Source organism: Nipponia nippon, unplaced genomic scaffold (genome assembly GCF_047370975.1).
Source record: "Nipponia nippon isolate SJK-2023a ecotype South Korea unplaced genomic scaffold, ASM4737097v1 scaffold_18, whole genome shotgun sequence".
Taxonomy (NCBI): domain Eukaryota; kingdom Metazoa; phylum Chordata; class Aves; order Pelecaniformes; family Threskiornithidae; genus Nipponia; species Nipponia nippon.
In genome coordinates, this window is record NW_028262334.1 from 1,988,607 (window position 1) to 2,006,191 (window position 17,585).

A 17,585-nucleotide genomic window follows, 5' to 3' on the forward strand; every position below is an offset into this window, starting at 1 on the left:
GGCTACCTGAAAGCCATCACCTTCCACGCTGACAGTGAATCCTGCTGAAATGAGGGAAGTGTCCAAAGTCACCAACAGGTCTTGAGGAATCGAGCAGTGGTAAGTGCTGAGAATGTGAACTGATCCCCATGTAACCAGGCTACAAGCATCTGAATTAGCGATGGGCTCTGTCCTTCAGTGGTAGGTCCATTAGGGCTACGGAATTAACGTCTGTTTAGACAATTTGGAGTTGGTACTTCCCACCCTCTGCCATTACCAGAAAATGCTAAATACAGCATGAAGAGCTCCTGGATGAATGCATCTTATCCAGAGAATGTGAAGTGCTGCTTCTGTGGGATACACCGAATGCAGTTTGACTTCCAGCTTGGTCTTTGTTTCAAGACATTACCACACGTGAACAGCTACCTTTTCTAATAAGTTTGTTCTTTTATTGCTACTGTACAGTTACAAAAATACCCTGAAGTGAAAACGCAACTTCAAACAGCAGTGCCGTGGTTTGACTATAATATCATACATTTTTAAATAACGCACAAAATAAGACAAAGAGTAATTCAAACACAGAGGTGTCATCTTGGAGGTCTTATCTGATGTTTTTTAACCTTCTGCATTTTATTAACACCTTCGCCACTATGGAAGCTTGTGAGTAACAAGTAACAGCGTTGGATGAGCCTCATGTGCCTGCACAGAGCCCAATGACTTCAAAAGGTGAAGGTTGGGTGGCAAACATCTGCAGAGGTCTTTGATGCTCACAGTAGGCTGGGAATATCCAGCACAGCTCAGGACCAAGGTGCTGACGCTTTGCTGCCTTCCTCACACTGAGGGCTAAGCCAAGACCATCTACTCTTTCCTAACAATGAAAGCTAGAACAAATGCTGACTACTCGACCCTCATCTTTGTAGCCCTTGAGGAAGCTTTCAGAGTAAATCTGCAGCTGAGTGAAACGGAGCAGTTTGTCAGTGTTGTACAGCGACTGTGCTTTCATTCTCATCAAACTGGCCCCTGTTGGAAAGCAGCTTTATGCAAAGGGAAAAGAAATATATTGAACACGCAAGCTTGCAGTGACATGTGGCTTTACGTCCGTGTTACAAGCTGATGAGTTTAAGACTTAGTCCATTGTGTGCGTATGTTCTGACCCACCTCCAGCATTACTGCTTCCTAAACAGAGTGACCTGTTCAGATGAACTTCACAAAAAATCGGAGTTAAAAACTCTAAAGAGACCCTGTTGAGAATAGGTATTGCAGAATATACACTGCTGGCAGTGGAAATGTTTTGAAGTTCTGAGATACAAATGGTGGACCTGCTGGAGCTAGATGCTTTGCGTGATGTTTTTCCTTAGGTGACACCCAGCACTGCTTTACAGAGCTCCTACTGCACGCCCGTGCTGCCCAGAACGGGGGGCTTTCTTCGCTTACCTTCCGCAAGTCTGTTAGGTCTTAGTTCAATGGCCAGGGCATTTTTGGCATTTTGCATCCTTCTAGGTTTTTTGTTTTTCTTGTTATTTTTCCATAACTTAAAATAGAAAGGTTAAAACCATGCTACTGCTAGCCTAGCACTGACAGGGAGACTTCTCAGGAACTAGTTTGTCAGTGGATTTATAAAGACTATTTTATGTACTATGAGCATTACCTGGAGCAGGAATTGTGATCCATACTCTGGAATGATGAGTTGTGTAAATAGTTTTTCATATACATCCATTACCATTCCTATTTTTGCTGGTTTTGAGACTTCCGTTAAGGAACTCCAAATGCCTATGAGCGTTGGGCAGCAATATGAATATATGAGGTACAAAGTTGTCCTAAAAAGCTATTAAGACAGTTGTTACCATTTGAAAACTTAGTTGCTGTTTTACACTGAAAGAGCTTGTCTGATGAATTAGTCTTTTTTTCCTCCAAGCTTACAAGGATAGAAAAGCGCTAAAAATAGCCTACGTACTTTATTCCTGGTAATTTAAAAGCAGTCAAAATGAGAATTTTTGCTGCTTCTCCCTCCCTTTGTTTGGGATTTTTTTTTTTTTTTTACATGTCAAACAATCTAGAGCAGCAAAGTGTACCTTACTTCTGTTTATATGGCAATCTGGGTATCTAATGCAGTGACACCAGTCTTTTCAGACAACTGTACTACCTCACAAGACAAGTAAGTGCCCACCAGCCTTGATTCAGTTGCGTATACTCTTAACACGGATGCTTGGGTTGCTGTACATCTCAGCTCACAATCGCAACCGGTACATGCTCTAAAGCTCAACTGCACGCCAGACAGCACGTATCTGAATGGTTGATGAGAAATGGCAGTTTTCAGCACTGAAATAGGAAGGGCAAGTCTAGAACACCAACTGCAGTAGCCTTGAAATCACAGCATTAGAAGTTGTAGTCGATACGACAAGCAATGGTATTCAACAGTTTCATAGTGACAAAGCAAATTGCAATACTGATTGCTAGCAAACGCTTCTGTTTCTTCATTTCAGCTATATTCCAAAGATACAGAGCAATAAATCAGGGTCTTGGCTCTTAGGAGATAAAAAAAATTATCTTTTCTCCTGGAAAAAGGAAACTGCACTTTGAATCAGCAAAGTACTTCTATGATGGATAAAGAACTAAAATATTAGGAAAATGACGTGAACAGGGAAGTCATTTTTTGGATCGTGCATGTTATGTAGAGATACCTTACTTTATTGATTAGCTGGGATATCAAGAGAAATCTGATTCTGTTAGTAGTTCATCCCATCATCTTGAGACATTTATCAGAATGCAGTGGACACGCAGTGGACTCAGACAATGGTAATGTTACTATTCAAATAAGCTCAAGGCACTTTGTTTCTTAAATCATTGCCTTTGATAACGGTAGCTTCCCATCAGCCGCTTCTGGGGCTCCCCTCTTCAGAAACGTCTGCAGTGAAATGTATAGGATTAAGCATCTCCCTTTGAAAATTTACATATATGTCAGAATACAGAATATAGCCTTGGGAAGTCTGTTTGAAATGTCTGTTTCAGAGCTGTGATGTTGACAAAATTACTACCTAACAGAATAAATGCTTCTCTAATACAGCTATACTTTGGACTGCACAACGTTAGCAGACCGACTTTGGGTAGCGTAGTTTTGGTACAAAACACAACTCCCAGCGGGAGCCAGCCATTGCCGTAGAGGGAGGGGAAAGTTAAAGGGCCTGTGGTGGGTTATTTGCATAACAGACAGGAGGTGCAACGTAGATCTCATTAGAGGAATTTTGTCAGTTTGTGTCCTTCTGCTCTCTTAATCACTCTTCAGCCCTCAACTCCAAGCTTTGGTGCTGTACCCTCGAGTGAACACGCTCATAAAAAAGCAAGTAAGCACTAGAAGAAAGGACTTCCTGCAAACTCGCTTTGCGAACGGTGTCATCCGAAATCCATAGCCACTGGCTGCTGACAGAGAGCGGGTTCTTAGGAGAAGGTGGAGAGCGGCGGTAAGTCACAAAGTGTCCCGAATGCATGTCTCCATGGTGAACTACAACTGCCATCAGACGGTAAAGGTATACAGGGGAACTGAAGAACAAATGAGAAGAAGGGTCAGCAGCCCTCATGGATCTCACACATACCAGAAGCAGCCCCACTTGCTTTGCCTTCAGTTGCAATTTCTTTTTAGAGCAAACAGATGGCTCCATAAGAGACGTACTGCCTCCTAATTACTTTTCAGTACACCAAGTCTTCACTGCAGTGCTGCCTTATTCTATTATTGAGAAAACGGAACCATTTATTTTAAAAGTTTATGCTACAGAGGGCTACTACATTTTGTACAGCATAACTGATTGAATTTTGCAACAGCGTTTTCCATCAAACCTACCAATGTGCCAGCATTTAGTTCTTAAAGCACTGTTACTGGACAGAAAAGCTATTCTGGAAGAATGTGCTTTTAACTGAAAAGAGGTAAAATTGCAGCAGGTAACCCACAGATAACAACTGACACGCTTTCAAGGACTTGCTCTACAACTGTCTTCATAACAAACATTTGGCACAAAATGCTTCCAGGCTTCTTATTTCACACAGTGATTGTGGGAATTGTCTTCCCCGTGGGGAAAATACGCAACGGCAAATAGAAGTGGTATAGAACTAAGTATACGTTGGACACCAGCATGAAAATAAGTGAATGTTCTCAAAGGCCAAGAAAACAGATTATCAGCAGAAGCATCAAGGCTGATTTACTAAGTAGAATCGTGGCAGCTGCAACTTAAATCAAGCTTGTTAGATTTTTTTCAAGCGTTATGTTTAAGAGATCTATGGATTTCTTGTGCGATAGTTTTAAAATCAGAGTAAGAGGAAAAAATGAAGGGGTAGAGGAAAACAGCAAGAATAAGATTATGGCTATTCAGAAGGATGATTTACTGCACCGTGAACCAGAGAAAGGAGATTTTGAGTTTTGCTTGTAATATTCTCTACTCCCTTTTCTAGAAGAGAAACGGAGCCAAGGAGAACCACTAAAAATCAGCCCAGAGAAAAGCAAAAAAATTCTGCACAGGAGTTAGGATGGATGTTAAATTCTGTGACTATGCAGCCTCATAGTAAGGACAGAATAAAGGAAGACATAATTTGAAGGGACAGAAATTACAAGATAGGGTACAAATCTCTAACTTACCTGCATTCAGGGAATGCAGCAAGTGGAAAAGTTCCCGAGGACATTAAAAATGAAGAGGAACAGGCACCATTCATAAAGAGTGGTTTAGTACCAGATGGCTGTTCTGCATCTGCAAGAGAAAGCAGACATTCAGTAACTTATCTTAAATGCCACTATTAGTATTGCTAATAACAGTGCTTCTGTTCCTGCGGTACATTTCATCACAGAATATGAAGGTATTTTACTTATTTTAATTCATTACATATTGGAATCCCTTAAGAGATGCAGAGGAGTACAATATCCAAAGGCAGTGGTAATTGTTTTAACGTGACACAAACATGAAAATGACCATGTGTACAAAATCCCAACTAAACAGAATATTGAGCTGCCTAAATGACAGACCTACGACAGCTAGATTTTCCAACTGATTTTTTAAGAAGTCACTGTTCCCAGCATTCTTTCTATGCTTCTCCTGAAGCCTTAGAAGAGATCGCGAACAAGATAATCCCTAGGACTTCCCGAGTTCAACATTCCTTCATCCTTTGGACATAAAACATGCAAGTTCTGTGCTATCTGGGATTTGTTTGTTTGTATGGTTTTTAGTATTTAGTAGGATTGAATTAAATTATCAAAACTGTACTGTAAACTTGGAACAAGGTATCCTAATGCTTGCTGGGAAAGGGATTTCTACGTGTCCTCTTTGCACAGATCCAAATAAAGCTGCTGCTCTTATGTTCGTTCTGCAGATTAGAATGTTCTATCACTGAAATGTAGAAATACGTAATAGATTTTATTTTCAAAATAAGTACCTGAAGGTTTTACTGCTATCCTATCCTTTGTTCCAGGCGTTGTCTCTTCAGAGTTTTTCTGATTCAGCTCATTCTGGCTTGATTTATGAACAGGAACGCGATATTTGTAGATGTCCATGACCAGGAACTCATTGAACTGTACATGTTCGTGACGTTTCAGAGGAGTGCCTTGGTTTGACCAGCTCAGTCTTTGCAGATGGATGCACAAACACTGCGGGAGCTTCAGCAATATTCCATAGGAAAGGAGAGTCAGAATACTTTTTAAACGAAGAGAAACAGCTTTTCAAGTTAAAAGCATACTAACCGAACTGGTAAGTCTAGTGGATAAGGAAATAGATCACCGAACTGTTCCCTTACGTGCTACTATATCTGCGTGTAAGCTTATTGGCAATAGCATCCCTAAGACATGACGCTAACTCACAACTGTCTTGAGATTTCTGCGAATGCCACTACTGCTCCCCCACTAGGCAGTAGGATAGCTAGCTGATGTGAATCTTTTTCTCCAAATGGAAGAACAATCAATAAAAACACATGCGTGTTCCTAAAAAGCCCACCTGTCAATCTCACTTAGCTTGTTGATCTGTGAGGTAGAAAGGAGGATTGGAATTTGTTGGAGCGAGTTGTTGTAAGACATTTGCTAATACTCAATAAGTAATGGCTTTGCACAGTGAGAGTACCAAGGGAAAAAAAGGTCAAGTAGTTATAAATATTTGACATTCAGTGTCATGCCAGGGTTAACCTCTATCAATAAGTACATATTATTATTAATGGCACCTGAGGCTCTTAATCACAGACCAGTGCCCTGTTGTCCTCTGCATTATATGATTACAGAGCAAAAAATAATAAAAGCTTCTCACATAAGCTACACCTGATGGTTAGCACCATATTCACTTGTTGAAACCGGCTGTATTTAGAACATTTTAATTTCTTTGAAACGTGCAATTGCTGAAGATCCTACGCTATATATGAATTGCTTCACTTACCAAGGAGACCAAGAATTAATACAAGACATATGAACTGCCACTGAGCCAAATTCACATTTAAGTGTTTTGCTGAATAAAAGTAGAATACTCACGTTCTTTAAGCTATAGAGTTTGATTTTTTGCTGAATTGAGGCCTCAATGCCTACAAATATTCGACAAATGAGTTTTCTTTTTGAAGTAAAACATTCAAGTAGTCTAATACCAAGAAGTGGACATCAAGCAAAGAGATCAAAGAAATAAATTACTGTATAATAGGATTTAAAAATAGATTTGGAGGGTTAGCTTGCCTCACCTTTCCCAACTTTAACTGCTTAACAAACGTTGTTCTCTGGTTTTCTATGCTCTGTCCTTTCAGAGTCCCTTCTGCCTGAATCTGAAATCAAAGAGACGAAACCAAAGCCATTTGATCACCTGCTGTACCAGATTACATGTAAGAGTGCAGGTCTGCACCCTGCTGACAAAAGCAATTGTCCATTTAGAACTGTGCTTAGTACATTAATTACACCTACAGTTTTCCAGGAACTTTCTTAAGAATTGGTGGCCTATGCTAATGGATCAGAATTCTAAACCAAAATCAAGCAGAAACGAGCATTTACAGAACAAGCGCATCTCCAGGTTTATGTGTAGTCATATGCCATTTCTGTTGGGTTTCAAACAAGCCACTTTGGCTTTGTGCTGTCATCAAACTACAGGCAACTGTAAAATACTGTTTAAAATACCAGAACAACAACAACAAAAAAATCCTAAATATTATCTAAATAATACCTGGTAATTACAGAATAAAATATTTGTAAATTTTCTAATATTAGTAATAAATAAAGCTTCAAAATATTCTGTAAGATAAGAACTCAATTTTAAAGATAAGAAATCCCAGGCAGGCTAGAGACTTTCCTGAAGTCATGAAGAAAGGAGTAGAAAACTGAAGCCATAATTCTGCCAGCAGGCTTAAAACTGGGCTAGAAGGTTACATAAATTAAAATGACATACTTTAGTGCAGTTGTCACACACAACATCCTTTACAGATTCAGAGGAGATGAAATGATGGAGGCAGCGGTCCAGCGTCATAGGACGACCCTTAATACAAAAAACCAAAATTATTTGCAGTAATTTTAGGGTGCATACCACTTAATTTTGTGAAAGGATTTTTCATAATTTGTTGCATAGAAACTACAGAATTGCAGAATTATTTCTTGAGAAAACTTGACTAAGTGGCTTTGAGTATAGAAGACTGATAGCGTAACTAACTGTGGGGACTCTTCCTCAGCCTGGATTAAACATGGAAAACATTGCAGCCTGTAGATAAGAACAATAGCTATGAATCCCTGTGTGACTCCTTTAGTGAGGTTTTAAACTACAGATTCCTGGCCCTGTTGCTATTTTTCTCTAAAGTTCCAGCACTTCATGGGTCACTTGATGCACTCTGACCCTCTCCATAGGAGAAATGTAGCCTTTAACTGAATTTAGGCACTCCTTCCTGTCCTTCCTTCTAGGCTGTACTACATACTGCCAGGTATGAAGGGCATAATCTTCAATGGTGGTATAAAATAAAACACAAATAGCAGAAGATGTGTCCAAATCCCAATCCTAGCTGTCCAGGAGTGTATTCTGTAGGTACAAGTCAGAGTTTCCACGAGTGCAAGTAGTTGCTACTTGTCTGGAAAGACAAATGGCTGGCAGACACCAAGTAACAAACTGTTATAGTTCAAAAATGTCTTGCACGTTTTGCCCCCAAAATCGAAAATGTTTTGTCATTCAAAGTTTTTCAGAGAGCCAAAAAGAAACGGAAGCAATTCCCAGTTGAAATCACTTGATCCAGAAGCCTATTTAACTTGTGTACTATCTAATGGGTAGATAGTACTATCTGTGGTGTACTATCACCACAGAGACAGAGCACCTGAAGGTCACCTTCCAAGACTGCCAGGAACAGCCCTCGGGATACGATCTGGTCTGTTCAAATTACGCAGAAAGGACCAAATACTCCACCAGGAGAAACAGAAAGCTGTGTTGGTGTCACCAAAAGTCATGCTTGTTGTACTAATTGGTAATTTGCACCAACACATTAGTGTTAAGGTACTGTATTACACAACAGGATCATTTATAAAAAGGCAAGAAAATAAACTGTAGCTATTCATTTACACTTAGGCCGTAGCACCTTAAAAAGGCACTAGGGAAGATAAAGCTGTGACGACAAAGCAATAGGCAGACTGGCCGGATCACGCGACAGCGAGGGATACATACCCACACAGCTGCTGGAATACTCAGTGAGAGACTGTCAAAGGTATCGTACCTCACAGGACTCTGCAAGAAAATATTTCACATATCCAGTGAGCTAAAATTTATGACAGCCCAAAAAAAGAAAAACCAAACCCAACCTCACAAAAGATGAACATATGCCCTCTGCTGTCCACAATTACGTGGTGGAATAGGGTCAAAACCGCCTGCTTTCCCAAGCACGGTGCCAGGGAACACTAGGAACACAAGGTGCTGCTTAGCCTGTTTCTGCTGGAGCTGCCCCTGCTCACTTAAATTTGTTTGCTAGGTTTTGAAAAGTAAAAGTACTAAACAGACTCTTACAGTTGGATCTACAAATGAGATTTACTGTCTGTATTTTTTCTTTATCCAGGTTATCTTCACCTCCTTACTCTGGATAACTGGACTGCAACTCAATTTGGCTTTGCACGTGCAATCTCAATACTGCGTGCTGAATGAATAGCTTGTCCTAAAATACTACCCATGTGAGTGGATTTTCAGTATATGATAGCTGTGGTACTGAATACTAAATATAGTAAGATAGCTATTATTCTGTCTGATAAGACAGCTCTTATCCCCACAAAGTGGATCATGCTTCATTTTCTTCAATATATTTAGTGGTACATTCTTGTTCATCACCACCACCATAATAAGTACCTGAAAAAGTAACAGTCTAAGCCGTCAGTCCTGCAAACCTTTGGCGCTTAAACCAACTATGTCAGAAGCAAGGGATGATGGTTTCAGAACGCGCTCTGAGTGTCGGACATCCTTTTTCACGTACACATATTACCAGACACACATTCTTATACCTGGTGTTCACAGTGTTTGCAAACCATGTTGCTGGTCAGCCTTCCGTGAAAAGGATGCTGAGATTTCCAGTGATTTGACACAGGGGGAAGAGACCCTGAAACACAAAGTTGAAATTGTCCTTTTATTTTCGATACATCTGTGTTCCTCACTACAATTCCACGTTTTTGGCCTGCAGTAACAAAAGTAACTGCTCTAAAACATGTTCTGTCCTACTGACAAATAATAAATGGGCTTTTTACAACTGGAGATATATTTCAGTCCAATACAGACAAAGATAATTAATATTATCCCCTTAATAAACAAAGCGACTACACTATGAATATTCATATTTCAGAATGGAAAAAAGCATACCTCTTGTTCTGCAGCTTATTTGCTTTTGGGTTATTTCTGGCTGCTACAGAGGAAGATAAAAGATTTCATTAACCCTACCTTAGAAACCATTAAGTATTAAATATGTTCTTATTTCATCCCTAATATGCTTTTCTGACATAGAACAGTTGTGGGAGTTTTAGTGTCTCTTTGTATTTGAAGAAGGCCAAAAAACCCAGTACGCAACAAATTTGTAATTGACAAAAAGAACACTTCTAATAAAATAAATAATTAATTTGCAGAATTCTCTGCCTGAAAGTACTAAAAGAAAAGCGTAACAGATTTTATAAACCTTTTGCATATATTTTAGACAAAGAGAGATAGAAACTTTCCATCTGCATGAAGTTTACCACTAAACTGGAGGATAAGATAAATTTCACCTCCAGTTGGGACTGTTCCATAAATGTCCATTTTGTGGTTTTCAAACCTCTTCCATGTGTCATCTCTTACGGATAAGAGTAACTGCTTAGATGGACCACTGTTCTGTGCTAGTATGTCAATCCCTATATTCATTGGATTTAGGAATGCAAAAGCCCTCATGCATGTGAGATCGCTGTAAATTCAAATACATTTGCTTACAAAAAACATTTTCCATTCTTTAGATTGCCTGACCTATTGATTGATTTCTATCAGAGCACTGAAGAACAGCTTTGTAAACATAACGAAAATATCTTCAGTTTCTAAACAGACACTTTATACTTGACACACTTAGGAACCTAGGCAGACTACAGAGACTTCTCCTGACAATGAAATAACATTGGTAAAGAAGTCACCTCCAGTGAATGCACATCGAACAAATGTGTCACACGCGGCTGACGATCCCGTTCATCTTCTAGTGAAGAGGTAAGGACGTGAAATAGTTCATGAGCATCCTATTAAATAGAGGCATAAGACTTAGAGGAAGTGAAAAGAAAAGACACCAAAACATACACCAGGAGTACTGATACACATATGACTACATCATTGCAGTGGGAAATTAAAGGAAAAATTACTGCTTAGAGCCCACCTTCTGTATTAATAGTAATCATTTGTGCATCTGTTGCTGTTCTGCCAAAAAGCTTTTTCTGTAAAGCTGAACTCTGTAACAGCAGACATTATTAAAAATATTCTGGGCCATATAAACTCAAAAGAGACTAAAGTACTTGGAGAAAAAAAGAAAACTGAATGCACAAATGCCTGCTTGCCTTGATTTCAATAAAAGCATAATTGAAATCTCTGCTGTTCGCTTTGGCTCTGAAATATAAAAGATAGAACCACATTTTATGAGTGAGATAATTGGTCAAATTCATCAGCCATCTGCACTTACTTAGGGGCTGAAAACACTGAAAACAAGAATTAGAAATCTTGTACGTTACATGTAACTAAGTTTGGAAATGTTAGTGAAGTAGAGTCCACCCCTCGAAGCAGCATGGCGCGTTAGCATAGGCCCATTATCTGTAGCGAATTTAGGGCTGTATCCGTTCTATTTTAATATTACTGGCTCCATTGTACCAAATCTGATGGTAATTAAGTATGAGGTCTTGAAGCAGCCAGGGTTTCCATGACGAATATGTAAGCAAACTAAAACCACCATTCATCAAGCACACGGTGGTTTCCTTCACTTTTTAAAGCAAACCTTTCGCTACAGCAAAGATTCAGATTTGACACTCAGGACTATTAGTACCATAGCTTCAGTTCTCTGTTATTCCATGTCTAAGCACTGAGGTGCATATCGGGCAGTCTAACATGAATTCTGTCATCACCTGCTCTTCAAACGATGAGATCTGCCACCTGTACATCCTTAAAACTTCTAACAGGCAGCTTGCGTCCAGGACATCATCTTCTGTGACCTCTTGGCAGGATAAAGCTAGAGACATTGCGTTTAAAAATGTTAGAGGGAGCCACAAAGAACAGTTAGAACACAAATCAGTTTATTTTAGACTTCACGTTACTTAAGCATCGTATAATCGATTACAGCAGTTATTCTTGATTAAGACAGGTAGACAATGGCAATCAAACTAGTATGTATTAATTACCATTCTCATCTGACTCAGGCTCACTGACTGCCTACATTCTCCTCATCTAAGACATAGGCAAATTTAAAGGTTTCTCAGCTAACTGATACGGAGAGAATAAATAAAAACACTGTCGAAAAGACAAATTTTTACTAGTGGATTGGGTAAAAAGTGGTACTTTACATGTCACAGAAACCCCAGCGTTAATGCCCCATCATCCTTACATCAGTTAAATGCACGTGCTTAACTGGCACAATTTTAGTATGAACATCCCGAGACAGGAGAGCTTCCGATGGATTTCCTTTAAAACAAAGCCCTGTGAGGAAAGCCAGGGACAGCCAAGAAATTGCTTAAACGTTTTAAGCGCTTAACTAGGATGTAACTGATGCACGAATTTAGCACAGGGGCAAGTCCGAAACAGGTTACCAAATTGGGCTTAGAGGCTTTAACATTCGTATCCGACATCATACAAAGTATCTCATTTAATAGTCCATATTTTGGGTAAAAATGCTTCAATTATTTTATAACGCATTCTTTTTATATAGAATTCTGAGTGCCCATCTAATTGTGATAATATTTTTCCTATTTCTTCAATTATACCGAGTCCATATTCATATTGCTGTAGCCATTAATGCCCCGTGAACAGCAAATGCATTAAAGCAATGGGTGCCATAACCACAATTTCAGCACCACTCTTGCCCTCTACCTCACTTTGTTCAACCTGCTGGCAAAGGAGCAATGCGCACGGTGCCGGGCTGGCCGCCCGCTGCTTCTTGATTGCCAGGCGAGTCAAACAAAACCTGAGACCTTACAGCTGCTGGCCGAGAAACAAACAGCTTTGGGGAGACGGGCAGCTGGGCCGTGCCTTGTTCAGGCTCAGTGCAGTCACTTAGAATCATAGAATCGTTAAGGTTGGAAAAGACCCTTAAGATCATCGAGTCCAACCGTTAACCTATCACTACCAAGTCCACCGCTAAACCATGTCCTCGAATGTCCACTTAATACCTTTTGGATCTCTGCCCCTCTCTGTAATTTGGTTGAACTTGGCCAATGAGCTCAAAGTAGAGGGAAATTAAAAAGAGAAGAATGCAAGACGACATGATCGTCCTTTCTTTAGGAAAGGAGGCTAGAAACGGTAACATTCATGCAAAATATTTTCTTCGTTTATCACAACATGAAAATGTTTTCAAGTACCTCTTAGGAGATGCAGCAAAGTAAGCGACAAGTATCGATGCTCAGGGGACTGGCTCTGGTCCGTCTTGTACTGTGCTGTGAACTCCTCCAGCCACTTGATGAACGAGGGACAGGAAGATAAGCCTTGCAGGAGGGAGTTCATGAAACAGGTGTTTCCCAAGTTAAGAAGGCCAGGTACGAGCCCTACAAATAGAAGTGTAAGAGTTTACACCATAAAGTCTAGGAAAACCTTACTATTTTTCAGTAGCGAGTGTTGGATTAGGTGTTAAAATTACATGAAAATTAAATTATTTCTGTTTACTTGGTACTTGCACCCAGAGAAAACTAGAAGACCCTGGTATGCACAACAGCGCACTGTAAAGTGTTTATATACATGGCGGTCTCTGAGACTTACACCGCTAAAAATCTTCTTAAAATGTCTTTGAAAAATACTCTTTTTTCCCGACAGGAAAACCACCAAGGTTCAGGATTATCCGCAAGTTACCATACAAACTGTAAAATTCTCGGTTCCGACACGTCACGTAGGATCCCCTGATTGTGCAAGCTCACGGGAGCCCGTGAGGTCACCGCTGGGCGCTTCAGCTCCGTTGGGCGAAGCTTTCCCTTTCGCTCGCGTTAGCACGTTGTTATGAAAACACCCGGGCTGCCAAGGATTAACGATAAGTATTTCTGTACAGCTCTGCTTAGCTAGAGCCTTTCACTTCTCTTGTACCAATGTTCAATAAGAACGCATTTATTTTGCAAATATTATTTATGATATATTAGATTAATATATATTATTATTATATTTATTTTGCATTCCAAAATTATTTATTTTGCATTCCAAAATGCAAAATAAAATAAAGCGCGTTATCTGCCGCAGTTCAGTGAGGAACTTAGCACGACGTAAAAATACGCCCGAGGTGCAATTTTAGAAAAAATGCCAATTGATACAATCAATACATTCTGTGAGTGACAAAAGCCCTTTCTTCAACACGTATTTTTTTAATTTGTTGACAGCGACCCCCGTTACATTTCTAAACCGGACAGCGACCAGAATTTTGGCTCCCGCCGGCGGGAGCCGAGGCTGGGCGCCAGCAGCAGGTTGTCCCCAGCAGCCGGTTGTCCCCAGCAGCAGGCTGGTTGTCCCCAGCAGCAGGTTGGTTGTCCCCAGCAGCAGGTTGGTTGTCCCCAGCAGCAGGCTGGTTGTCCCCAGCAGGTTGGTTGTCCCCAGCAGCCGGTTGGTTGTCCCCGGCGCCCGGCGGAGCGCCCCGGCCGAGCCCAGAGCCGCCCGGGCCGTGGCCGGGGCCGGGGCCGGAGCCCCCGGGGCCGCTCCCCGCCCCCCCGGCCCGGCCCCCCCCTACCTTTCCTGCGCCGCCTCCTGCCGCCGACCGGACCCCACAGCACGTACAGCCCCGCCGCCAGCGCGGCGGCGACCCCCCCGATAACGCCCCAGTTCTGCATCGCTTTAGACCTGAAACGGGGAAAGAATAAAAACAAAACCACAAAAACAAGCGGGGAGCCGGTACCGCCGGCTGCAGAGAGGCGGGTCGGACGCACGGAGGGTAGGGGCAGGACGCCCGGCAGGCTCGCACCGCTCCCGCCTCCTCCCGGTACCGTTCCCGCTGCTCGCTGCCTGGCTCCGGGAAGGGCCTGCCTCGGCCGCTGGCCCCGCCGCGGTCCCCGCCCGCACCGGACCGGGCCGTCCCCGTCCCCCCCGGCCGTCCCGGGCCGTCCCCGCTGACCTGCCCGCCGCGCCGTCCCGCAGCGCCCGCCGCACCGCCCCATCCGCCTCCGCGGCGCCGCCGGGCAGCATCGCACCCCCCCCCCTCCCCCCCCGCGCCACCGCCGGAACCAGGGCCCCGCGGGCAGGCGGCGCGGCGGACGGGGCGGCGGGGCGCCGGAAGTGGCGCGGGGTGCCCGGTTAGCGGGCGGACCGCCCCTAGCAACGGGCGGCGGCGGGCGGCTGGTCGCTAAGGGCGGCGGCCTGCTCCGGGCCGAGCCGTCCACCGGGCAAGGCCGGGGGAAAGCGGGTGTAACGGACCGCGCCGCACATGCCCCGGCAGCCCCCCGGCCCTCCTGAGGGGACGCCGGCTTTGGCGGGGTGGGTTTGTGGGGGTGGGGTGGGGGTGGGGGTGTGCGTCTCAAAGCTGGGGGGAGGAGGTGGGACACTTAAATCCCACAAGCTCAGGTTGCGCCAGGGCAGGTTTAGGTTGGATGTTACAAAACATTTCTTCACCGAAAGGGCTGTCAGGCCCTGGCACAGGCTGCCCAGGGCAGTGGTTGAGCCCCCTTCCCTGGAGGTATTTAAAAGCCAGGTAGATGTGGTGCTTAGGGACATGGTTTAGTGGTGGACTTGGCAGTGCTGGGTTAACGGCTGGACTCGATGATCTTGAAGGTCTTTTCCAACCTAAACGATCCTATGATCCTATGAAACCATCCAAACCCCACGGAGAGAGGACAGCTCTCGTCGCCGCATAGCACACGCCAGCCCTGAGGCTCCTCCGTACTGCCTCGACACCCTCACCCTCTCTACCTGATATTTGAGGGCCCCGCTCTGTTTGCTCTCCACCTGGTGCTGTTAGTTTGTCTTTTTAACTGATGCATTTTGGGGATCGTTTAGAGAAAGAAGTATTTCACGTCAGTGCCAGGAGAGGAGGCACCCGGCAGCGCTTGCAGGCGGAATGACTGACACATGCAGCTTTTGAGAGCACCTCGAGATGGCAGCTGCTGATCGTGTCTGTGGGCCTGGCAGGTAACCGTCTCCCTCTTCACACCTCCCCAGATTAATTCTAACAACCTTTGTTAGCAAAGTGTCTGGTACTCCCTGTGTGTCTTTCTGGCCGAGTCCTCGTTCTCCTGACATTGCTCCCCACGTGCCAGAAGGCTGCTCGTAAGAGGAGAGCAGCCTGGAGAGTAGGAGAGCAGACAGCAAGACGCTGAGAGAAACGGGAGCGACAGACAGACGAGAAGAAGGATGTGAAGAAATAAAGTCCTGATAGTTGCAGTGTCAGTCTGCAACGTACCATTCTCATGGCTGCCTCATGCACATTAAATCCGTGAGACAAAAGAAGCGGCGTGCTTAGAGGCCAAATCTCACACCCTTAACTTACCAGAAAATTTGACCTTATTTAGTAAAAAAGTAATTTAGCTGCTGTATTCTAAAAAGAAAGTTGTTGCTTGTGCAATGAACTTACAAGCTAAAACTCTGCTTGAAAAATGCCATTTTCTAGGAAGTTTTTGGGAGAAGCAACCCAGAGTCTTGGTGAACTCATGTTTTGTGGATAAATCTCATCCTGGAACTCAGTCAGGGTGCTCTGCTGAGACCGCTCTGATAAAGACCCGCAATGACTGCTTTCCTCTGGAAGTTTCAGTTCAATGACTCCTCCCGTTGTACTGACTTTATCTGCAGTATTTTACCCAGTGAAACAAAACAGACTTCGTGGATCATATAAAGCATTGAACTGTGGTTTCTTTAACCCATGTTTTCTGAAGAGGAAACATAAAACTTGCAAATCAGGAAGGTGTTTTATCTACTGAGGCCTTTCATTTTTTAATTGCGATGGGCCAGGCTGCCTTTCATTCCAAATAAACTGCTGAGCTCCTTTATTGTAACGAATGGGTGGAACAACGCCATTCTTCAGCCCGAATGCATCACCGCCCAATTCAAAGATAAGTAAAAGGCTGCACGACTGAAGAGTCGTGTTGTTTATCTGTGTGTCTGTGAAGGATAAGCAGAAAATGGCAAGAGAGGTGACAATGGAGAGCAGAGGGAGATGCCAAACACATCCTGAACAAGTTCTCAAAACATGTTCTCTGAAAAAGCCTTTTTTTAAATGCTTTTGAGAATATATTACAGAACATGCATGCATTTCATGCAATTAAAATTGTTTTTATCACACTTTCAGGGTAGTATTCAGTTGCCTAAGCACCGGCATCTTGATCCATGTGAGAGAGCCCTAAGGTGCCTGAGATAACCACATGGTCCCATGCGATCCACCATACGGTCCTGGGCAAAATCCGCAGCTGGCGGCCACAGAAGATACACAGGTACCTAAAATGGAGCCGATGCCTACGTGTAGGCATCTGGGTTCCACTCCTAGCCACAAATACTTCCTTAAACAATTATTCTCACTATTTTTAAGGAAGCTGAAACCCTAGCTGGGTCAGCTGCAAGTCCTTTCTTACAAATACTAAAACCTGCTAACATTTTCAGTATTTAGTGTCACAAACTAAATCTGTGTGATAGTTGAACAACTCCCATTCACAAACTGAAGCATGTTTGGTTTGGCATAGCTAAGCCCAAGCCTCTTCATCCATTGTTCCCTGACCTGAATTTGTACAACTTAATTCTTCTTCCTCACTGTAGCGCTTCTCACCTGTCTTCATTTGACGTTGTCTTGTTGATTTCAGGCCATTTCTCCAATTTGTCAAACGTATTTCAAATTTTAATCATGTCAAATGTCTCCTAGTCATCTTCCTGGCAGATATTTGCTCTTCATTTTCTCCTGCAGGCCTTTCTCCGCAAAGGATTCTTCTGTAAATGCAGACATATGGGCGAGTAAACCGTCTCTTACAATGGGAGAAGGCGGCCTACAGGGATCATAGAACCATA

The 17,585-nt window shown here is 43.0% G+C and overlaps 1 protein-coding gene and 2 long non-coding RNA genes across 7 annotated transcripts; 2 read left to right on the top strand and 1 right to left on the bottom strand.

Annotated features, from left to right (window-relative positions):
• Window positions 1–403: 403 nt before the first annotated feature.
• On the bottom strand, window positions 404–14,842 carry USP30 (ubiquitin specific peptidase 30). 5 transcript variants are annotated; one of them, XM_087754764.1, is made up of 13 exons: window positions 14,716–14,842; window positions 14,335–14,444; window positions 12,992–13,174; window positions 11,546–11,649; window positions 10,577–10,675; window positions 9,786–9,825; window positions 9,434–9,528; window positions 8,613–8,672; window positions 7,362–7,448; window positions 6,667–6,747; window positions 5,392–5,611; window positions 4,604–4,712; window positions 404–3,516 (listed from the first exon to the last, which is right to left on the bottom strand). In XM_087754764.1, the coding sequence occupies exons 1-13, from the start codon at window positions 14,784–14,786 to the stop codon at window positions 3,252–3,254; spliced, it is 1,524 nt and encodes a 507-aa protein (XP_087610890.1). In that variant the 5' UTR covers window positions 14,787–14,842; the 3' UTR covers window positions 404–3,251. The 5 variants fall into 5 exon arrangements, with proteins under 5 accessions (XP_087610890.1, XP_087610889.1, XP_087610891.1 ...); XM_087754763.1 differs by having other exon boundaries at window positions 9,786–9,828; XM_087754765.1 differs by lacking the exon at window positions 14,716–14,842 and adding an exon at window positions 14,531–14,652 and having other exon boundaries at window positions 9,786–9,828.
• On the top strand, window positions 6,765–10,643 carry LOC148056054 (uncharacterized). The gene is made up of 3 exons (XR_015704118.1): window positions 6,765–6,804; window positions 8,998–9,109; window positions 10,516–10,643. It is a non-coding gene; the product is annotated as an uncharacterized LOC148056054 (long non-coding RNA).
• A 778-nt stretch (window positions 14,843–15,620) lies between the features above and the next one.
• LOC148056055 (uncharacterized) lies at window positions 15,621–17,575 on the top strand. Its single transcript, XR_015704138.1, has 3 exons — window positions 15,621–15,725; window positions 16,879–17,020; window positions 17,485–17,575. It is a non-coding gene; the product is annotated as an uncharacterized LOC148056055 (long non-coding RNA).
• The last annotated feature ends 10 nt before the right edge of the window (window positions 17,576–17,585 follow it).